We start from the raw sequence: 24,981 nt of genomic DNA, 5'->3' as shown, positions 1-24,981 counted from the left end.
CAACATGCTATCGGCTAACATGTTTATTTCCTGCTTCCAGCAGTCCTATCATGAACCAATTCTCCAAGGATCCCTGGTTCTTCTTACTGGAAAATATTATTAAAAACCTTGATCTGAGTCCTTGATCCTGCTGACACATCATTACTTCTAAGCCTTCTCAGCTGACAGAGGGAAAAAACATGTATATATCCTAGCCAATATTTACATGCAAATCTATATATATTCTTATATGTAACCATTTTTATCTATATGAGGCTAAACAGGAGTTCATACTGATGTCTTCAACTCTAATCCATTACCATACGGATCATTCTAGCCTTCTCTCCTGCTTGCCTATAACCTCCCACTCCTACTCACCATCCACTTCATCATCCAAATTTAACACCTAACAGTGTTTTCAGAATTGTTAACTCACACCTCCACAGGGGAGACTTTATCAAATAGAATACATACTTATCTATAGTATCTTTTGTCTTTAGTGTGACAAACCCTACTGATTTCCTGTTACTTAGGTCAGCTCTTTTTCCCCCACCTGTTTCAGTGAGGTTATTTCATATATATGTAATATAATTAGAATTTCTGTCACATTCTGCATTCTATCCTGTGATCAATTTCTTGATGACTTCTTAAATGACTTTTTAAACTTTGCATACATAATATTTACTCTTTGTGATGTAAGGTTCTATGGGTTTTGAAAAATGCATAGTGTTATGTATTTACCATTGAAATGTCATAAAAAAATAGTCTCACCACACTTTTAAAAAGGCAGCCCTGTGCTCCATGTACTCAGCCTTGCCTCCTCTTCCTCAAACCTCTGGCAACCAGCAATCATCTGTTTACCTACCATTTCTATAGTTTTGTCTTACAGTATGTAGCATTTCCAACTGGTTTCTTTCACTTAGCAGTATATATTTTAGATTTGTCCACATCTTTGTGTGGCCTAATAGCTTATTCCTTATTACTGATCATTCCACTATATATATATATATATATAAAGTTTATTTATCCCTGTATCTATTGAAGAGAATCTTGATTGTTTCTAGCATTTTGTGATTATAAACAAAATTGCTATAAATATTTGCCTGCTACTTTTTGTGTGTAAATTAGTTTCAGATTAAGTGGGTAAATATTTAGGAGTGTAATTGCTGCATTGTATGTTGAACTTTGTAAGAAACTTATAAACTGTCTTCTAAAATGGCTGTACAATTTTGCATTCTCACTGGCAATAAATGAGAGGTCATATTGCTTTGTATCCTGGCCAGCAATTGGTATTGTCAGTCTTTGTTAAAATTTTATCCTTTCTAATGAATGTGTAGTGGTACCTTATTGTTGATTTAATTTGCGCTTCACTAGTGAGAATCTTACTCACTTTTTGTTACAATCTATGAATGTTTTAAACAATAGTTTTTGTTTTACTAACCAATTCTCCCTTTATTGGAATTAAGGGAACAAATGCTTATAAAATGTTAGGCTCCATTTATTTTGAGGAAAAGTGTCTAAAATTCAAGCTACTACCATTTTATAAATGTGTAGATTTTATATTTCTGTATTAATTAGCTACAACATAGGCAAAGGAAGTATCTGCTAAAGTGAATGTTAAGTCACTGGTGATAGAGAATCAATTCAATGAGATCGTTGTGCAGAAAGTAGAGGGAGTTTTTTTTATTGGTAAGTAAGATGGCTGTTTTTCTGGATGTATCCAGAGCTTCTCTTTATTCTCCTCTCCCTCCCTACCATCACCACACACACACACACACACACTCACACACACACACACACCATCCTATTTTTTATCCTCGCCTCCTGACAATGGAAATAGTAGCAAGAAAGACTAAAATGTACTCAGAATATACATGCAGCATGATTTCTTCTCACTTTAGGATCAGATAACCAGAGTGACTTTTAATTACTTTTCCCATCACCATTTAACATGCAGATATACAATTTCTTCTAAAACTGTTCAAAATCTGATTTTGATTGTCTTATAGCCCTAGCTTAGGTTCTCCCTTTCGTGTATGCCCAGCACTGCTATCTCTTCCAAGCCACAAACTTGTCTTTTCCCCCTTTAATACCGATTACATCTTATCCATTCTATATTTCATTTCTTCAGGGTCACACTAGGTGAAGAAAATTTATTTCTTAAATCAATTTTACCTTGACTGTTAGGACAAAGAACACAACTTTGATTGGACATCTACAAAACACCAGGCACTTTCATAAAAGTTCTCATTTCATTCCCATAACACTATAAGGTGATTATAATTCCCATTTTATAGATAAGAAAATTTAGAGCTAGTAGCATGCTTTAATACATTTGTACATGGTATTCCCTCTACCTATGATGTCCCTTAAGTTCTATCTCTATTTATCAAGCTACTAAAGCTTTATAAACTGCTTCAAACTTTACTTCCTCAAGTGGTGATCTCAGCAGTTTCTGTGTCAGTTTTGTAAAGACTCTCCAAGTAATTCTGATACTTGGCCCTGGTTAAGATCCATCATACTAAACAGTGACTACGTAGAGGGCAAAGGCCACATCTCACTTTATTTGTATCCCTATTACATTGCATAATATCTTACATTCCACAGTATTTTAGCAATAAATGTTTAGTAAATGAATGATTGGGGTTTTATGAAAGTGTAGACATTTTTTGTGTTGCACTTGGTGAGTAAATTTAGAGCCATTTGAGCAAATTTCTTCAGATAACTGCTAAATCTTTGGGGAGTAGTTGAAGTAAAAGGTGGTGATAAGTGTGAATGAAACCCATGTAAACAATGAGGCAATGATTTTTGGAATGAAGAGAATGCTTATCATTTTTGTTTACAAAAAAGCATAAAAATAAATATCTACTGTTCTCATAATACAAACTGTTAAAAGTAGTCTGATTAACCTGGTGTGGATACACAGCAGATAATTGTAAATCAGGGATACTTCCTTGGGAAACAGGTTGCCGTCAGAAACAGGAATGACATAAAGAGTTAAACTTACTAAAGCAGGCATAGATTAAATTTTTAAATAGTTGAAAAACACTGCAGTGGGAACTCAGAAAAATTTTGGTAGCGTGATATTCTTTACAAAAAATAAACTCCTTGGTGACTCAAATCCTTTGAATACCTTGCACTCTGTGGTACTGAATGCTGCTGGAAATATATGTGCCACCAACTTGTAGTAGTTTCTTCATTCTACAAAACCTTCCATTTTATATTAAAAGTGTGTATTTTAACAGAATTTGACCTTTATGGGCAAGAAGTAATGCAAAACATTTCTAATCAACTCTCTAGCAGACATGGCAACATTTTCCACACAACTAGATATCAACTGATAAGAGATGAGATCTCTGATTACTATCTCAACAGATACTATTAGCACAGGTCAGAAATTGTGACTGGCAAGTGCTCACACTTGGGAATCTCAGTACTAACAGAATTCGTAGCATTATTTATTTCTTAGAACTGGGCTCTGAACAGTCCCAGTTCAATGTCAACTGAAGACCCCAGGAAGATACTGTACAGCTGACTTGATTTGCCAAAGAAATTTGAAAACTTGTTTAAAGCAATTAAAAGAATTCTTGCTGTTTTTTGGCAATGCTAGGTAGAACTTGGCTCGTCATGGAGCTGGGGTAATCAGAGAGTGAGCAAATGGTAATTTAGGTCCTTAGGCTAACATACAAGCTTTGAAGCTGGAATATTTCTAATTGCATGTGTAATGCTTGATTGACATGATTCTGAGGTTAGACAACTACTCCCAAGAAGCTGCTCCTAGTTTCTCATTTTTTACCAGTGACCGTCTGCTCCTTCACACAGAGCTGTGCCTCACAAACTGGCAGTGGTCTGCCAGGGTCCAACATGTTTCTTCCTAGAGGTTAGATTCTATTCTGGGTTATAGAAAAGCACTTCATTATATTTAAACAATAAGTGTGTGTGTGTATGTGTATGTGTGTGTGCTAAGTTGATTCAGTCATGTCTGACTATTTGCGACCCCATGGACTGTAGCCTGCCAGTCTCCTCTGTCCATGGGATTCTCCAGGCAAAAATACTGGAGTGAGTTGGCATGCCCTCCGCCAGGGGATCTTCCCAACCCAGGGATCAAGCCCATATCTCTTATTTCTCCTGCATTGGCAGGAGGGTTCTTTACTGCTAGCGCTACCTGGGAAGCCCATATGTGTGTATGTATATGTGTGTGTGTGGTAGAGTGCAGAATTTCTCTAAAATGAGTAGAGAAGGCATTGGAAGTATGGGAAAATTTCTAAAGCAAAGGAAATGGCAACCCACTCCAGTGTTCTTGCCCGGAGAATCCCAGGGACAGGGGAGCCTGGTGGGCTGCCATCTATGGGGTCGCACAGAGTCGGATACGACTGAAGCGACTTAGCAGCAGCAGCAGCCCTAAGTTATCGCCACTTCTCTGGAAATGCCTTTCTCATCTGTTTAGAAATCTTCTGCTTACTTTTCAAATGCCCACTCAAAAGTCATCCACCCCAACTTCCTTACCTCAGGCAGATAACTTCCTCCTCTATGATTTCATTGACTTTCCTCCAAGACCTTACTATGGCATTCATCACATCAATGGGATTAGTTGTTTATCTCCTCACTAGACAGATTGTAAAACTCAGAATAACAAGGTCTACAAAATTCTTTATACCCTCAGTGCCTTGCACGCTACTTCACTAGAGCAAGTGCCTAGCAAACAGTGAATGGATAGATACATCAGTCAATGGAAGGATGGATGGATGGATGATAGGACAGACAGGAAAATGTCCATTCATGAATGTCTGCCCACCTGAAAAACATTTTGAGTTCTTCTCCTAATATTTTAGTCAAGGCCTCTGAATATAGACATAGATTTTCACTGGGTTTTTTTAATTTGTGTGTCAGTTACACTTTTACTATTTTTTAAGCGGGGAAATAATCTATGTGATTAACCCTATTAAAAGACTCAGGAAGGAAAATCATATGTTCATGTCAATCCATGCAGACAAAGTGGCTAACAAAATGCAATACAAACCCATGATACAATTTTCTCAAAAGACTAGGAGTAGAGGGGAACTTCTTCAAAAACCCCGTAGCTAACATTGTAGTTTATGGTGAATACTAAATGCTTTCCTTCTTAGATGACGAACAAGGTAAGAATGTCTCTGACATCATTTCTTGTCAGCTTTGTGAGGAAGGTTCTAACTAGTGCCATAAGGAAATAAAATAAAAATTACAAGTTACCAGTTCTGACCAATTTTCTGCTGATGGGTAGGGCTGTGTTCCCTCCCTGTAGTTTGGACTGAGGCCAAACTGTGGTAGGCATAATGGCAATAATGGCGTCAATACTAAAGGAGATCAGTCCTGAATGTTCATTGGAAAGACTGATGATGAAGCTGAAGCTCCAATACTTTGATCACCTAATGTGAAGAATCGACTCATTAGAAAAGACTTTGATTCTGGGAAAGATTCAAAGCAAGGAAAGTGGACAACAGAGGACAAGATGGTTGGATGGCATCACCAACTGAATGGACATGAGTTTTAGCAAGCTCTGGGAGATAGTGAATGACAGGCAAGCCTGGCGTGCTGCAGTTCATGGGGTCGCAAAAAGTCCGACATGACTGAGCAACTGAACAACAACAATCGGTTTTGAAAGAAAATTCAACTGTCTTTATATGCAGACAATGTGATCATCTTTGTAGAAAATCATACAAAATCTACAAAACAACCACTAAAAACTGGTAAGTGAATGTAACAAGTTCACAGGACACAAACTCTCTATTTAAAAATAAATTATATTCATATATAGCAGCAATTAACAATCAAAAATATTGACATTTAAAAATATATATTTCATAATGCATTCAAATATGTGAAATAATGTTAAGATGTTGTTTTTCCCCAACTTGATCTATCCTAACTCTTTTTGTAGAAATTGACAAATCAATTCTAAAATTTATCTGGAAAGACAAAGTACTTTGAAATAAAACAACTCTGACAAAAAAATTGGAGGACTACCTGATCTCAAAGTTCATAAGAAAGCAACAGTAATCAAGATACAGTGTTTTTAATATGACAATAGATGGTAGGTCAATGAGCAGAACAGTGAACCCAGAAGTAGTCCCACACATATATGGTCAATTGATCTTTAAGAAAAGTGTAAAGGAATTCAATGGAAAAAGCATAGTCTATCTAATAATAATCATGTTGGAACTTTTGGACATCATTATTTTTGTAAAAACCTTGATTAATAGCTCACATTCAACAAAAAATAACTCAAAATAGATCATAGACTTAAATGTAAATTGTAGAGCTATCAGGCAAAGAACAACTCAATTTTTTTTAATGGGTGAAATATATAGAGATAATTCCAAGAAGATATATGAAAACATGCCCAACATCATTAGTCATTAGGGATAAGCAAATTAAAACCACCCTGAGAGAGTAGTACACACCTAAACTAAAAACTGGAAACGGCCCATTTTGTCCATGAACAGGTGAATGGATAAACAAATTCTGTTACACCCATAACAATGGAATGCTACTTATCAATAAAAAGGAACAAACTGCTGATACATGTTACAACATGGATGCATCTCAAAATAATTAAGCTGAGTGAAAGAAATCAGACCCCCCCCAAAAGTATAACTGTATTGTATTTTTATATATAATTGTATTTTTATACAATGTTTAATTATACATTGTATAATTGTATTTATATGAAATTCTAGAAGATGAAACTAGTCAGTAATGACAGGAAGCAGATTAGTGGTTGCCTGGGAATGCAGAGGGCACTGGACATGTGGATTAGTGGGAAAGGAATACCAAAGAGTATGAGGAAAATTTGGGAGGGAGATGGATATCTTTGTTCTTTTGATTATGATGATGGTTTCACAGTTGTACATATGTATGTCAAAACTCAACTGTACCCTTCAATGTGTACAATTATTGTATCCATGTTCAACCATTACAAGTAATCTTCATGGTTGAGGATAAAGCTGGTTGTAAATTAATCCATAGTTCGTGTTAAGAGAAAGGACATAGGCTTTGGGGCAGGGATTGGAGGGAAAGGACAGTTGGAATGAGAGACAGGAGCTATGCTTACATGGCCCTGTGCCAGCGTTCTTTTTCAGGTGAGGATTCTTGGAGGCCGGTTTGAGTTTAGTAGGGGCAAAACATTCCTGTTTCAAAGTTCCTCGTTGGTTTTGGAGTAGCCAAGTAGTACATGCATGTGGTTTTAAAAAATATGAACTATGTACATAAAGGATTATAATGTAAACAATATTTCATGGTTCTAACCTTCTCTACTCCCAGTTCTAATCCTCTGAGATTATTACTTTTAACTACTTTTAACTCTATTAACTGTTTCTCTAGTTCTTCTGTGATTGCTTCCATAGATACTGCTATTACTTGATTTATCTTTTAGACTTTATTAATTTTCTACTGTGATGAATCTTTACCTCAATTATTCTACCTCTCATCCTAATGTGGTTATCATGCCGTTTAGTCCCTCTGTTTATTAGAGAAGTATACTTAGGCCTTTATTTCTTCTTCCATAATCTGGGCAGTATCTCATAACTCTTTTTTGTAAGATGAAGCCACTAGTTCTTCACTTTATCTCTCATCTCTTCTACCTAGTAACTCTTGTCATTTGGGTATCACATTTATGTTTTGTGTTTTATCTATAATTAAGTATCTCTATAATTAAGTTAGCCTGTGCTTTTGTAATTGGTTATTTGTGAAAGTCGAAAATCAGTTTTCAGTGTTTATACTCTTGTGGCTATTTAAAAATTTCCTCTCTTTTGTCAAGGATTATGAGAGATTTAACATTTCCTAGTCTATATGTGTTTTTTTTTTCTGAATTTCCTAATTGCCTGTATTTTTTTCCTCATGTTATCTGCAGTATCCACAGTTTCTCTAATTCCTTAAAGGTGAGTAGAATCTTGAGCACCCTTCTCTTATTTTCAGGATTTTTCCTTCCTGGAACCCTCCTTCCTTCTATTCTGACTGAATGCTTCTTAGACCTGCTGTGTAGCTGTCATCCTTGGACTTATTTTTATTAGTCTCTAGTTTTATGTTCACCCTTTACAGAATCCCATGTGTCTCTCTTTCTTTACTCTTATTTCTTTATAATTTTGCTGGAGTATATTCCTAAGGAACTTTCTAAGATAGGGGTGAGAGGTGAAATTTGAATCTTTGCAATCTGGAAATTTTTTTTTTTTAACCATCAAACTTAATTTATAGTTGGCTAAAAATAAAACAGTAGGTTCAAAATAAGTTTTCCTAAGAACTCTGAAGGCATTTCTCCATTGTTTTCTATAACACCTAATATTGCTGATGACTTAACCAATCTATTCTAATTCTTATTTTAACTATTAATGTTTTTCATCTCTGAGAGTTTTCAGGATCTTTTTTTTTTATCTTTGATGTTCTGAAACAATGTATATAGGGGTTGAGAAAAGTGGCTGGATACCCAAATATGAGGCCGGTAAGTCACACCCATGTGCAAAGAGCCATTATGCTGTGGGGGACCTCTAAATCCCTGAATGTGGATTTCTTTCCTCTGTGGCACTAATGCCCATAGTAGGTACTTCAGATTGTTCTTAGATTACAGTCTTTTTAGAGGATAATATTTGGGGTTTGTTTGTTTGGGCCTTGAGAATAAATGCCTGAATAATAGGGTGTCTATACTCTGGAGCAGGAGATGCTTATTCAATACACAGGCTTTCAGTGAATTTTTCACATTCTATTCTCACCCTCTCCCTTACTTGGCATTTCCAAGTTTCAAACTTCTCTGGTGTCCTACAGGAGCAGACTAGCATCCTCCAGGCTGTAAGCCCTCTCTGTTTCTTTCTCAGCCGTTCTTTACCCTATCCACTTTCTGTCTTTCAGAAACATACTGAAATCTCTTTACTGCTAATTTCCTCTGTTAGTCTTTCCATTAAATCTTTTTTAAAAACTTACTTAATAATAAAAAGTGGAGCTAAAATTGTTTGGTCAGTCAGCCACCTTGATCCAGATGTCCATATGCTTGTCAAATTTTAAACTTTATAAGCTTTTAATGATTTGTAAGGGATACTTGTAACTAGGAGCAATAAATTGAGCAAATCTATATTGTTTACTCATTAATAAAAATTAGAGAATTCATTGGGGTTAAAGCTTGGTGAAAGAGATCAGTAGACAGCAAAGAAATCTAATTCTCCATTGCTCCATGGAAAGATGACTTTAGTCCCTAAACTAACAATCAAACAATGGATATGCATAGAACTGACTTTAATGAATATTTTGCTACTCGTCATTTCATTTGTTTTTATTTTATCCTACTTTCTTTTTGAGTGAGTACCTCTGTTGAAATGTTAAAGAAAAGATTTATGAGACAATACTCAGCATGAGACTTCCTTTACTCACTGTCCTGATCATAAGCAAGAGTCAGGAATTTTTCTCTGAGAAAAGATTTCCATAGAAACACCCTAATGGTGAATCCTAATCAACAGCCATGTCTTTAAAAAATTGTTTTTTCTCTGTTCTATAGCTACTGAAACAGTATTGGTCTGCCTTATGTCAGATGACCAGTTGTTTTGTATTTACTTCAAGTGAGGCCCTGGGCACACTTAGATACAAGAGACACTAAAATGACAAGTTATCTAAGGACAAAATTACAATATTTGATTATTACCAGTCCTTTTCTGCCCTTTATGATTGTAGTGTAAGTGTTAAAGTTCTGGATTTGTATCCCAGTCCTTTCCTTTTCCCCTCAACACTCAGGTTTGTGCCTCACAGGTATTTATTGCAGTTTGAGTCTCTGCTGATTTTATCATCATGATTACCTCCCTGCTCCTAAGATACTTGTATTGAATTCAATTTTGCAGTACTTACACTCGATCCTGCCTGACCTTTCCCTTTGAGATTCACTTTCTATACTCACATTTCTGTGAGCCAGTCCTAGATTGATGGTCCACACACATGTGGGTGTGTGCTTAGTCACTCAGTTGTGTCCAACTCTTTGCAACCTCACAAACTGTAGCCCACAAGACTCCTCTCTCCATGGGGATTCTCCAGGCAAGAATACTGGAGTGGGTCGCCATGCCCTCCTCCAGGGAATCTTCTCAAACCAGGGATTGAACCCATGTCTCCCACATTATAGGTGGATTCTTTACTGTCTGAGCCACTAGGGAAGCCCCACTGGCCACATATCTATGTTCACATCCTTGGTATCCACCCATCCCCGTGGGTATGAAGGGAATGGCAACTTAACTCCAGTATTCTTGCCTGGAGAATCTCATGGACAGAGGAGGCTGGTGGGCTACAGTCCGTGGGGTTGCACAACTGAGCAACTAAGACTTTCACTTTCATGACTCATCTTTACTTAAAATCCTTCTCACTGCTTAATTTTTCTACAAATGTTTTAAATGGTTTTGCCCTCTTAGAATCGATAGCAATCTGTTTCATAATTTGCTTCTTACCAAAGTCCTATTCCCCTCCCCTTCAAGTTCAGACTGTTGCAACTCTCTTTTCACTAGCCACCTCACTCTTAACCTTTCTGGATCTTAAATGTTGTAGACAACATGATTTAGGGGTAGTTTATGAGGGTTAGGTCTCCACTGGGAACCAGAAGGGATTTCATAGTGAAATTTTGGACAAGGAAAAAAATCCTCGTTTAAACTTGCATAGGCAATCTCCTTTCGGTCATAATGCCCCTCTAACCTGCATTAGTCCAGCTTTGTAAAGATAAACTGCAACATTATTATAAAATTTTCAAAAACCACTTAAGAATTCATAGGTAAGAGAATGTATTTAAGCTAATATTTTCTGAATACCAAGCTCAGTATTGGCTGAGATGGTTTTATCCTGGCACTTATAAGTTCTACAGGTACATTCTGATATATAAAGTGATTCTATTCACAAATGATACCCTTAAGTGATTTCCAGGTATTACGAGAAGTTTATGTCTTTCTCCTTATCAAAGTGTCAAAGCGTCTTTCACTTTAGGGTATGGGAAAGTATTTATTACATGAGCAGATTCTCCCAAGAGAAGGCAGTGATGTCTAACATATTTTGCTGCCCTTCTTTTTATTCAAAGTTGTCACTACCAACTTCACCCACACTTCTAGGGATCAAAGACTAAATCTTCAACCAAAAGTCTTTTCTTTCTATATGACACACATACACACTGTTTTTTTTTTTGTTTTTTGGTGTTTTTTTGTTTTGTTTTGTGGCTGCAACTGCTATTTGTAGAGCCTGTCAGTGTCTGTATTTCTGTGTTCAACTTGCGGTCAGCTAAAAAAGAGCCTTTGCTCAGAAAGTTTCCAAATTCTGTACTATTGCATTCCAAGCTGGTCACGGTTTCTATTTTCCCAAGCAGCCCACAACTATGTCATGTTATTTGAAACTATGCTTAAGTGTATCCTTTAGAGTATTTCTTATTCCCCTTCTGCTTATCATTATGCCATAAAGCTCACCATACTGAAGATGCTTGGGTATTCTTCTGTCATTGCCTCTCTGCACATGTCAGCTGTGAGCATTGTTTTAATGCTCTTAGACCAGCTGACTTCCAGAATCTAAGTAGGGGTGGACCTCTCCTGCCATTTCACATTAAACATGACTCCAACAGTAAAATCGTTCAGCAAGGTAAATGTGCCATCTTTGGTAGGTATGAATTTCAAAGTCATAAAAAGCTACAGACAACTTTCATTGTCCATTGATGAGAATCAATTCCATAATTGTTCTTCAGTTCTGTTCTGGATGTTAGGAATAGGGCCAAACCTAGGAAACATGATCAGAGGAGAAATCTGTTTTCCCCCTTTGTGTTAGTAGGTATGTATTCAAAATAACTCACCTTTCCCTGTAATGCGCATCTTAAACAGATTTCCCCTTAACCAAAGGACAAGACCACACAGGTTCAAAACCTACAAGTAACCTTTTAGGAGTTTACTACCAATAGAAGAGAAGAAATTTTCATATTAAAAATATTTGGCATTATTTGATGTCTTAAATGATCTCTGCTGCTCATGCTGCTATTAAGTAGCTTCAGTCGTGTCTGATTCTGTGCGACCCCATAGACCACAGCCCACCAGGCTCCTCTGTCCCTGGGATTCTCCAGGCAAGAACACTGGATAGGGTTGCCATTTCCTTCTCCAATGCATGAAAGTGAAAAGTGAAAGTGAAGTTGCTCAGTCGTGTCTGACTCTTAGCAACCCCATGGACTGCAGCCTACCAGGCTCCTCCATCCGTGGGGTTTTCCAGGCAAGAGTACCGGAGTGGGGTGCCATTGCCTTATCTGTAAATGATCTCTAGAGCCCCAAAATAGGAGGTAAGAAAAGGCAGAGATTGAACTGGTCTATAGTATAATTTCTTGCCAGTGCCACACCATGGTAATCTCCTCAAATAAAGATACTATTCTTTTTTTATTTTCTACTTTGTAGTCACTTGCATTATGGGGCAGTGATTTTTAAGTCAAACTACCTAGAGAGCAGAATTCAGTAACTGCTTTTAGCTCTATGTGAAAAATTTTGGTTCTCTTTAATTTCCATGTTTAATTTACTACATAATTTTAGTCATCATCATATATATTTTTTTAAAAGTGGATAGTCCCCAGCACTCACATCAGAGATGTCCAGGGTGCCAATTTCCTTTGGCATTTGGACTGATGACTGCTACCTCTACCCTGACCCTGCTGGTGGCAGCTCCTATGGGATGCTGTGATCAATGTTGAGTGTCCTTGTTTCTTCTGTCTCGCTCTTAAGATCCATTTGGTTTGCTAACTGCCAGTAGTATAATGTGTCCTTAGTCTACCTCACCATGGTTGGTCTTAAGAAATGTGGTCTCATTCATGTCAAATAAAATGCTAGCTTTATAGAATGGATTACTGATAGTTCTATTATTCTTTTGACAGAGAGACACTTATTAGGGGCCTACTATATGCCAGGTCCAGAGCTAGGCAATAGGGTTACCAAAATGGACAAAATGAGGTCTCTGCCCTCAAGAAGCATATGAGTAATTTCCTATGAATCAGTAAACTATTAATACAATCAAATACATTGCCATGAAGTATAAAATGAATCAAATTTATTCTATGTCAATATTGGTAAAAAAATAAAAAGGTACCCAATAATTTTGAGGGTTGAGATACTAGAGAAAAAGTGTTCATAGCAATATCTGGAGAGTCACTAGCAAGAATGAATTTATCCCTCATGTCTCAGCATTAACGAATTGTTTCCAGCTGAGATCCCTGTCATCTGCAGGTGCTGTTTAACATGTATTTTACCATAGGAAACAAGGGTGTAATCAGTTAATAAAGTGTAAAGAATTAGATTTTTTCCCCTTGAACAAATTGCCTGGCTGTGGCCAACATTCCTGATGTCTCCTCCCTTGTGCAACAGTAAAGAAATATTTGAAGAAAGAAGGCTGTTTTGTTCATATTCTGCAACTTGCCTATGGAGACTATCCTAATGAATGCAAAACTCAAGCTAGAATTCTAGACTATATGAGCAGCCACTGATTTTTGTCTTTACCATTATACTACACAGAGGATGGTTTTCCCTCTTACCTCTCTAATTGAGATTCAAATAAGGTCACTATGAATAGGAATCCTCTTTCAGTCTAACCATTGTTCTGTGTTGCTTTCATTGAGAAAATAGAAACTATGTTCTGTTCAAAGCATTTTCATATACAGGCAGTCCCCATCTAATGAACACTTGACTTTTTTTTTTTCTTTTCCTCTTTTTATTTTATTTATTTATTTACTTTACAATATTGTATTGGTTTTGCCATACATCAACATGAATCTGCCACAGGTATACACGTGTTCCCGAATCCTGAACCCCCCTCCCTCCTCCCTCCCCATACCACCCCTCTGGGTCGTCCCAATGCACCAGCCCCAAGTGCCAACAGCCTCTCTGAAAGGACTTTAAGCTACTCCTACTACTGGAGTTGTTTCTGCTATCTGTAGGAGCTGGTTTCTCCCTCAGCTCTCCTTCTCTGAGAGCCTCAGTTCTCACGGGCTCCCATCAGACCCTTTGAAACAATTAATATGTGAGCACATTCTCCCACTGCTGCCATCAGGACATAAGAAGCTGATTGAAGACCCTGCCAGAATCCTCATAGGAGCTGAACCCATGAGGGAACACAAAGAGTATAAAGAAAATTCTAGAATTCTGGCTGGTGATAGTGGGGAGGTTCTCCATTTGTGCTTCAAAATCCCTTTCCCCTAGAAATAGCATTATACTGTAATAACATACCTATGTAAAACTCAGTTGTCTGACAGATTCACTTATCCAGACCTCAGCCAGAAATAAGCAGTAAACAAATGACTTCTAAGCCACCAGAGAATATACATCTTATTTTATGCAAAAACCATTCAGAAACACACTGCCTACCTGTTTACTCTGTTTTTACATGATTTTAATTAGTTTTAATGAGGTGACAAACCTATAGAAGATTATAAGGAGCAAATTTGAAGAGACTGGAAAAGATGTTACAACTAGGTGGAGTGAAATCTGATAGTTGACAGCAAGGTAAGAGACCAAAAAAAGCGTTAATAAGAAGTTAAGAATTCAAAACCCAACCACAATGAAAAATTCCTTTGCATCCACAAGCATGGCTACAATTAAAAATTGATAATCTCAAGCGTAGTCAAGATGCAGAACATTGGAACTCTCATACATTGCCAGTGGGAATGTATTAATACAATGGTACAGTCCCTGGAAAAGAGTTTGATAGTTCCTTATAGTAAATACTTACCATATATCCCTAAGGTTCCACCCTTAGGTGCTGACCCAAGAAAAATGAAAACGTATACCCTACAAAGACTCATACTCATATCAACTTTATTCATAATATCCCCATACTGGAAATAACCAAAATGTCCCTCAAAAAGCAGATGCGTTAAAAAGCTATAGTATATCCATACAATTAAGTACTACTCAGGAAGAAAAAGGAATGAACTACCAATATTCAATAATGTGGATGAGTCTTACAGACATTTTGCTGAGAGAAAGGAACAACACAAAATCATATAATCATGTTGTATGATTCCATTTATCTAAACTGCTAGAATGGGAAAAACTAAGGTATGCAATAAAATCAGAACAGTGGTTCCTGGGTTTGGGGTAGTACTGAAGAATGATTGGAAGAGACACAAGGGGAAATTCTGGGGTGATGGAAATGTTCCACATCTTGATTTCAATGGTGGTTACAAATGTGTGTATTTTTCAGACTGTGTGCTTAAAATATGTGCACTTTATTGTGTGTTTGTGTGCTCGGCCACTCAGTCATGTCTGACTCTGAAGCCCCATGGACTGTAGCCCGCCAGGCTCCTCTGTCCATGGAATTTTTCAGGCACGAATACTGGAGTGTGCTGCGATTTCCTTCTCTAGGGGGTATTCCCAACCCAGGGATTGAACCCACATCTCTTGGTCTCCTGCATTGGGAGGCAGATTCTTTACCACTAGCCCCACCCTGGAAGCTCTTTAATTGTATATAAATTATAGCTAAAACTTTCATAAAAGAACAAAATATGCAAAAGGAAAAATTCTTCCAAGGATCTCCTTGCTATAGGATAAAATTTTAATTCCTTAACATTATCTGGTCTTTGTTTAATATCTCTTGCCTCATTCCTTACCATTCCTTCCCACCTCCTACCACTTATTTTAAGGTACTTTTATTTCCAAAAATAGCTTTTCTCTCTCTTTCCTCTGAACCTTGACGCATAATGGTCCTTTTGCCTGGAATTCCTTTTCATTTTCCCATTCCTCACTAAATTCTCAACATCCTACAGGATTCACAGAAGTAGCACCTCCTGCAAGAAGCCTTGTCCACTCCCAGTCTGTATTAGATACTTTTCCTCTTGCTCCCAGAGAACTTTATGCTTCTCTTTACTTAACAAAGCATGTATCACTCCGTAATGTAACTTAAACAAAAAAAAAAAAAAAAAACACTTAAAACCATAGTGGGCTGGTGCCATTTAATGTACAGGCAAATAGTTTTCTACATACTCAGTAAACACAGAGTTAAATCATGTTGTAGTCTAATTTCTAGTCAAAATAGTTGGAGTTTCAGCACTTCAGCACAAGTTATTAAGAACACTCTTCTATCTAGAATTACTTGTTCTACACTAAAATAATTGAGATTTTAGTGTAAATAGCAGTTTGGGATTATATCATTATTATTGTGATAAGTTATTTATTTTGGCATCACTGACTCAATGGACAAGAGTTTGAGTAAACTCCAGGGAGTTGGTGATGGACAAGGAGGCATGGCGTTCTGCAGTCCATAGGGTCACAAAGAGTCAGACACAACTGAGCTACTGAACTGAACTGATATATGTTGTGGGGTAAGTAACTTTATATGGGCTTTATCTGGAAACCTAGCCAGACTTTATTATGTTGATTCTATGAGAAAATGCATTTTACATTACAGACAAGTGAGAAGGGGGCAATAGAGGATGAGATGATTGGATGGCATCACTGACTCAATGGATGTGAGTTTGAGCAAACTCCAGGAGATAGTGAAGCACAGGGAAGCCTGTCATGCTGCAGTTCATGAGGTTGCAAAGAGTTGGACACAACTTAGTGACTAAACAACAAGAAAGAAGTGACAAAAACACTGCTCAGTTGAACTGTGTGAAATTGATGATATTTAACCATTTTTGACATACAGAAATGGCAATTTCATATGATTCAACCTAAATATTTTTAAATAAACCCTAAGGCAAGTTGGAGATTGCCTGTACATTCATGTGTCAATTATGTATTTAAAACATGTATATATTCTGCAAAACGCTAATCTTGTATATTAAGGCTATTGGCTGCAGTTTGTCCATGTAAACGGTAAATCACATGCTTTCTAGAAAGTTTGTATAGAATGTTAAGGCTTTCTTGAGTTCTACCCATCTTTTTTCCAATTAATCAAAGATGCAGCAGAAATGACAATATTCTGGAATTGTTTATTTTTTTAACCAACACTAGGATGAAAATATAAATTCATTTCTTCCTTTTAGCCTCTAAACTATCTAACAAGTCTATTTTAATATTAATTTCAATTATAATAATATCTCTCATTTATTAAATGCATATTACATGCTGTGTACTTGCTAACACAATAACTGCTTAATGAACAAAGTACAATTATTGCCCCTATTTATAAATGAGGAAATTAAAACTTAAGGACCTTGCGCAAATTTACACAACTATAAGTGGTAAAGTTGGGTTTGAAATCACTTTCAATCCTATTTTGTAATACTCGGTCCACTGTTTTCCTCAAGCACATTTTCTTTAGCCACAAATAAGCACTCATGCTGAAAAATTATGATTAATTCAGTCAAGTATATATTTAAGCTGTGATTATCATTAGTGATACCAGGCCCATTTGCATATGAAATACATTGTACTATTATGAGAGAACATCATAAGACAGTAGAGGACCAAGTACTGAAATGAATCTTATAGACCACAAGTTCTATAGGAGTCCTATTGGAGTAAGAAAGGGAAAAAATAATTGTGCACTTTGTCATTACTAACTCCCAGAAGAGTGTTAGCATAAACGATACCATCCTATCATAATTGGATGCACAGCATTCTGGGAAGAACCCAAAAGTTCAGCATAGATAGGAATGTGGAAAAGTAATGGCTGTATAAAAATGCGGTCCAAGAAGGAGTAACAGGCTGAAGTCTAGTTCTGGGAAGACATCGGTAGTATGTGAGGGAAATTAGAAATCTATGACTGGGATCTCTGAACCCTAGAACTATACTGACAAGTAGGACTGAAGGATTACCCATTAGATATTTGGGGCAGATGACAGAGGGGCAGAAGATATTAACCAAAATTTTATGCCTATATTATTAAAATAATAATGGTATCAAAAATGAAAGAATTTGTACAGTGGAAGGGAGGGTGAGCTTTAGACATTGAATTTTTTTTTGGAAGTATAGTTGATTTACAATGTTGTGTTAGTTTCAGATGTATAGCATAATAGTTCAGATGAATATATATATATTTCAAGGTTTTTCACTTACAGGTTATTACAAAATATTTATAGCTCATTGTGCTATACAGTAGGTGCTTGTTGTTATCTATTCTATATATAGTAGTGAATATACATTAATCCCAAACTCCTAATTTATCCCTCCCCCTCTTTCCCCTTTCTTAACCATAAGTTTGTTTTCTATATCTGTGAGTCTAGTTCTGCTTTGTAAATAAGCTCATTTGTATCTGTTTTTAAGATTCCACATATTAGCAATATCATATGATTTTGTCTTTGTCTTACTTCATTTAATATGATAATCTGTAGGTCCATCCTTGTTTCTGCAAATGGCAATGTTTCATTCTTTTTTATAACTAATACTCCATTGTATATTCCATTCCATCTCTCTCTATATATATATATATATTTACCACATCTTTATCTATTCATCTTAGACACTCTGAATTTAAAGTGAAGGCAGACTGTCTACAGAAAGCCAGTTTTTTCTGTTGGCTATTGTTGACTGGGGCTTCCCTGGTGGCTCAGTGGTAAAGAATTTACCTGCCAGTGTAGGAGACATGTATTTGATCCTGGGTTGGGAAGAGCCCCTGGAGAAGGAAATGGTAACCCATTCCAGTATTCTTGCCAGGAAAATTCCATGGACAGAGGAGCCTGGTGGGCTGCAGTCCATGGGGCGCAAAAGAGTTGGATATGACTTAGTGACTAAACCACAACAAAAAAAGTTGACTGTGTCAACCTTTAACTTATCTACTCGTTATTTTTCAGATGGCCCTTGTGAATTTCTTCATCCCTAAAGAAAAGTCATACTCTGAAGAGGAAAGTAGGCGTGTTCGCCGCAATAAAAGAAGCAAAAGCAGTGAAGGAGCAGATGGTAGGTCTGCTTGGGTGATCCTTTACCACATATCTGACTCTACCATTCTAAAAACTACTTTTTCAAGTATGCTTCACCATCTCATATATTATCCATAGAATCAAGGTTGCAGAAGATTTTCCCAGCCTAACCTACCTAATCTACTCTTAGCTGCCTATACAAAGATCCTCCCTCCTCCAACCCCAGATACCTTTAGTCCTTTCAGTGTATCTGAGAGCCTTTAGTGTATCTGAGAGCCATGATGGCATTTGTACCTCTCAAGATCACCCTCATAAAGACCTCATCTCTCCTAGGGATATCTTATATCTACTAAGACCATCAAGAGGATTCAGTCCTATTCTTGAAACTGACAGAGTATTGTGCCATGGTAGCACTTACATGATATGTTAAATCCAATGATAATTTTGTCTTCATTGGTATCAGTTACCATGCCTCTGGGGCTTCCCTCGTAGCACAGTCAGTAAAGAATCTGCCTGCAATGCAGGAGACCCAGGTTCAATCCCTGGGTCAGGAAGATCCCCCTGGAAAAGGAAATGACAACCAACTCCAGTATTCTTGCCTAGAGAATCCCATGAACAGAGGAGCCTGGAAGGCTACAGTTGATGGGGTCATAAGAGTCAGACACAACTTAGCAACTAAACCACCACCACCAGGCCTCTAGAATTCATCTGTATGTTCCTCGGCTATAGAGATTCATTTCTCTTTGTAAAGCCCCCAAATCCAGTCTAGCATCTAGCAAGTTGTTGGTGTTTGTAAGATAAATCAATGATGTTGATTGCCCTATTAGCTAAGTTATGATTTGGCATGAAAACCATCCATATTGAAGGTGAAGCAGTTTCAAGTTTAGCAATGCATTTTGTGGGGCATAACAAAATGTTGAGCTAGTTCCTGGGCAGGGTCTTTGAACTGGTCTATTTTAATATCTTTCTGTCAATTGATAGAATGATACCTCTTTGGCATATGAGTTTGTAGAACACATAGCTCTGGGCTATTGTAAAACCATCTAGATTCAAAGACAGCACATGTCTGAATCTTCCAAAGATATATGTTCTAGGGGGTTACAAAGCAATATGACTTTATGAAAGTGAAAATGAGATTTTTTAAAGCTGACATTTGTCAGTGTAAAAATGGTACAATGATGGAAGCAGTTCTAGATGGGATGAGCAATTGATGCAATGGGGCCAAGAGTTTGTCACTTGGGACAAGAAGAGATAAAAGCTGGATGAAGACTGAAAAAGAGCTCAGAACAACAACCTGCAATAAAGACAAAAGTCAGAAATAAGGTAAGTAGGGTGTTTCTTTAGCATCACTGAAGGCTCAGGGGTAAGAAATCCCCCTGCAGTGCAGGAGACACAGATTTAAACACTGGGTTGGAAAGATCCCCTGGAGGGGGAAATGGCAACCCACTCCAGCATTCTTTCCTGAAAAACCCCATGGACAGAGGAGCCTGGTGGGCTATAGTCCAAAGGGTCATGAAGATGAGCAACTGAACACACACACACACACACACACGCACACGTTTCCAGTCAATGGAGGTGGCAACAGCTTTGAGCCCTTCAACTGAGGACTGAACACACACACACACACACACACACGTTTCCAGTCAATGGAGGTGGCAACAGCTTTGAGCCCTTCAACTGAGGACTGAACCAGTGGGGTTGTTCTCTAGGGCAGATATTTTATGTATAATTAATGACCAAGTTTGAACCTAGGAAATGTGGTCCATGAAGTAAGAGTCACCCATCTGTTTTTCGCCAGTTTCCTGGAAGTCTTTGGAAAGCGAAAGTCACTCAGCCATGTCTGACTCTTTGTGACCCCATTAACTATACAGTCCATGGAATTCTCCAGGTCAGAATACTGGAGTGGGTAGCCTTTCCCTTCCCTAGGGGATCTTCCCAATCCAGGGATCAAACCCAGGTCTTCTGTATTGCAGGCAGATTCTTTACTAGCTGAGCCACCAGAGAAGCCCAAGAATATAGGACTGGGTAGCCTATCCCTTCTCTGGGGGATCTTCCTGACCTTGGAATCAAACCAGGGTCTCCTGCATTGCAGGCGGATTCTTTACCAGCTCTTCTACTAGGGAAACCTATATATAAACTGAGAACTAAGACTCAAGGTCACTTTCCTCTCGTTATCTTATTCTGTGATGTTTGTAGATCTTTCCACCTTCAATTCTTCCTCTGAACCACATCCAGTACCACCAAAATTTTTCATATTCCCTGATTGCTACAGAAGAGAGAAGAGAGGTGGTAAGAACAATATCACCTTCTGTCGTGGGCATGGTCTTCCCTTCCTCTCCCCAGAGGCTTTTACAGTCCAGTGGCTTTTAAAGTTTACCTCTACATCTGACTTTCCAAGTTTTCTCATAAAGAAGGCAACTTCCTCCTCTCTCCCAAACCACTTTATCTGGATTTGGCCACCAGATTCTTTGCTACTGATCTTCTTTAAAGTCTTTATTCTGTTTTGAAACAAAATAGTTTTTCCGTCTGTTGAAGGACAAAGTCTCTTATTAATTTTTAGCACTTCTTATCTAATTTCCTCCTGACCTCATACTCTCGTCAGTCATTAGATGCGGCTCACTTTGTGCCTACATCAAACTTGTTGTGCAATCCAATATGTATATATATATTTTAATCTTCAAAGATTATATTAGTATAATATTGAGAAGTAAAGAGCAAAAGACTTGGTAATATAATGGGGGTGGGGGGGAAGAGGAGCCAAGGAAACCACCAAGGTTTCTGGAAAGGTGATGTACTGTTTACTGCAAAAATTATCAGAGTGTGAAGATGTGTGATTTTAGACAGGTTAAGTTTTAGGTATCTATGGGAAATTCAAGAGGAGAAAACCTATAAATAGCTGGATATATGTATCTGAAGCCCAGGAAAAATATCTGGACTGGAAATATAGATATGGAGATGATTAACTATGTTAGGACTTTCTCAGTTATAAGTGAGAGATAGCTGACCTAAATGGGATTAAGGTTTGTTTTGTTTTGTTTTATTTTTAAGAGGGTATAGGGTTTATTGGGGCTTCCCTGGTGGCTCAGTGGTAAAGAATTCAACTGCCAGTGCAAGAGACGCAGATTCAATCCCTGGGTCGGGAAGATTCCTTGAAGAAGAGCATGGCAACCCACTCCAGTATTTCTTGCCTGGGAAAACCCATGGATGGAGGAGCCTGATGGGCTACAGTCCATGGGGTCACGAGAGTCGGACATGACTTAGTGACTAAACAACATCAACAAGGATTTTATTGGCTTGTTTCTAACTATAAAGTCTCTGACAAAGCTGGCTGAAAACATGGCTGAATCTTGTGGCTCAAATAATGTCATAAGGGACTTCCCTGGTGGTACAGTGGATAGGAATCCTCCTGCCAATGCAAGTAACACAGATTTGATCCCTGGTCCAGGAAGATTCCACATACCATGAGACAGCTAAGCTGTGTGCCACAACTTAGCCTGCGTGCTGCAACTACTGAAACCCCTGTGCCTAGAGCCTGTGCTTCACAGCAAGAGAAGCCACCATGAGGAGAAGCCCATGTACACAAATGAAGAGTAGCCCCCCACTCACTGCAACTAGAGAAAGCCTATGCCCAGTAACAAAGATCCAGTGCAACTAAAAAAAAAAAAATTATGTCCTCAGGACTTTCTCAATTCTGCTTCTCTTTGTATTAGCCTCTTTCTTCAGGCAGTTTCTCCCTATAAGGTGGCAGAAATAGCTGCTAGCAGCTCTAAGCTTATATTTTACCAATTTAGCAAGTCCGATAGAAGAAGTGTGTCTCGTCCATCCGTTGAATTCAGTAAGAAGTATGGTCAGAGCAGTTTGAGTAAAGTAATAGGGAAAGAAAGACTGAGAATCAAATCATATGAGTAGGTAGAAAATAGAGAATATAAATGAAAGGGAGTGGGAGAATAGCTAGAGATTTATTAACCATCTACTATGGACAAGGCACTGTATTATATTACATCCAGAGATACCAAAAATGGGTAAGATAAGGTTCCTTAGTTCTGTAAGTGCATAAGAGAGAATCTTATAAGTACTTCCCAGAGATGGTAAGTACTTATATGGAAGTATGATAAGATTGCAGTGGAAGCACAGAGGAAAGAGCCACAGAAAGGCCAGTCAAATATTAAGTATATCTCAATGGAAATAGCTAGCACATACCAGGCCTGGTGAATTTGTTTGGTTTTTTTTTTTTCCTTTTGCTACAGTACATTTTATTTTTTTTTAGTTTATTTATTTTTTATTTTACTTTACAATTCTGTATTGGTTTTGCCATACATTGACATGAATCCACCACGGGTGTACATGCATTTCCAAACATGAACCCCCCTCCTACCCCCCTCCCCACAACATCTCTCTGGGTCATCCCCGTGTACCAGCCCCAAGCATAGGCATGTGTATTTGAATGAATAAGTTGACATTTGAATTAGATTTTGGAGGATGAATGGGACTTCGATGAAGAAAAGTAGAAGGTGCATTTCTGACAAAGGGAATAGCAAGTGCAAAGCCTAGCTAATCCCCTAGGTTTTTTTGACTCTCTTCTTGGTTTAGGAATCCTAATATGTAATATAGGAGACTTAAAGGACGGACTGAGAGGAAGCCAGAACCTTTGGGCAGAGAAAGTCTGACTCAAGCCCAGAACCACCTCAGGGCTTTCAAATGCTCACTCAAGCATTTGATCAATAGTATTTTAATCACAAATTCTCTTGGCATCTTCCCCCATCTCACTACATCTCTCCCCTACTCTCCAAACACTTGGCAAATAAATATTAGCAAGGCAAATGTAATTCTTCTTTGTTTACAAACATGAGCCATGTACAGTGATTCTTAACTTAATTTTCTTGATCTTCTTCTTACTCATCTCTGGTGCAGAGTAGCACCATTTAGACCCACAGGGTAATTTAGAAATGGTGATTAACCCTACCTTCTCTCTTGTTGAGGACTCCAAACTGAATTAGAAGACAGATCCTATGTCATTAACATGTTCAGAAATGTAGAGAAAGCTATTTTTGAGATGGGGAAGTAAGAGGGGTGCTTTGGTGTGAGCTTATGAATCTTGCCTGCATTTTACCACTTCTTTCAGTATGCATCCCTTTAATGAACCTAGTAATGTGGTGCATTAGTTAAGTTGTTTAGGGTCTAACCTCACGGTGTTTCTATATACCCTAACGAGGGGGAATCTGACCAATCTTTGCTATTTGTCAAATGGTTTACTGGGGGAAAGATGGCTTTGTGCAAATATTCCCCCTGTAGCAAAACAACTCACGGACTTGGCCTGCTGCCAGAAAGTTAGTAGTGTCATCTTTATAGATGAAACTCGGCGCATCATTATCTTATACTGTGACAGAAGAGCAGGAAGATTGACTTGTTAATTTGCTATGTTTTGATTCTAATCTGTTTAGAAATATGATTTCTTAAAAAGGAAATGGAAAAAGAATGTGTTTTTCCTGATAACTTCATGATATCTCCTGAGAGTATATTCAGTTATTATAAATATAGCATTTTGATTGTCTCCTCAAATTTCAGGTATACTTCAGTACTCTTAAAAAAAACTACACTGAAAAGATCAAATTTTGAAGTATGAATTACATGCTTCCAACGATCAAATTTTATATTACATGTCACATATTTAAATTTAAAGTAATGTCTCTGCTTTTGAATAAGCTATCTAGGTTGGTCATAACTTTTCTTCCAAGGAGTAAGCGTCTTTTAATTTCATGGCTGCAGTCACCATCTGCAGTGATTTTGGAGCCCCCAAAAATAAAGTCTGACACTGTTTCCACTGTTTCCCCATCTATTTCCCATGAAGTGATGGGACCAGATGCCAGGATCTTCATTTTCTGAATGTTGAGCTTTAAGCCAACTTTTTCACTCTCCTCTTTCACTTTCATCAAGAGGCTTTTTATTTAGCTCCTCTTCACTTTCTGCCATAAGGGTGGTGTCATCTGCATATCTGAGGTTATTGATATTTCTCCCGGCAATATTGATTCCAGCTTGTGTTTCTTCCAATCCAGTGTTTCTCATGATGTACTCTGCATAGAAGTTAAATAAGCAGGGTGACAATATACAGCCTTGACGTACTCCTTTTCCTATTTGGAACCAGTCTGTTGTTCCATGTCCAGTTCTAACTATTGCTTCCTGACCTGCATACAGATTTCTCAAGAGGC

General features: G+C 37.7%; 1 protein-coding gene across 2 annotated transcripts in view; it reads left to right on the top strand.

The window, feature by feature from the left end:
• EDA (ectodysplasin A) overlaps window positions 1-24,981 on the top strand; it is a 358,319-nt gene that overhangs the window by 247,592 nt on the left and 85,746 nt on the right. For both annotated transcript variants that reach the window (XM_040265762.1, XM_040265761.1), the window contains exon 2: window positions 18,710-18,815. In XM_040265762.1, coding sequence (XP_040121696.1) covers window positions 18,710-18,815 — 106 coding nt within the window. The remainder of the gene's footprint in view (window positions 1-18,709; window positions 18,816-24,981) is intronic.

Source organism: Oryx dammah, unplaced genomic scaffold (genome assembly GCF_014754425.2).
Source record: "Oryx dammah isolate SB20612 unplaced genomic scaffold, SCBI_Odam_1.1 HiC_scaffold_23, whole genome shotgun sequence".
NCBI lineage: Eukaryota > Metazoa > Chordata > Mammalia > Artiodactyla > Bovidae > Oryx > Oryx dammah.
This window is presented reverse-complemented; position numbering and strand designations above follow the sequence as displayed.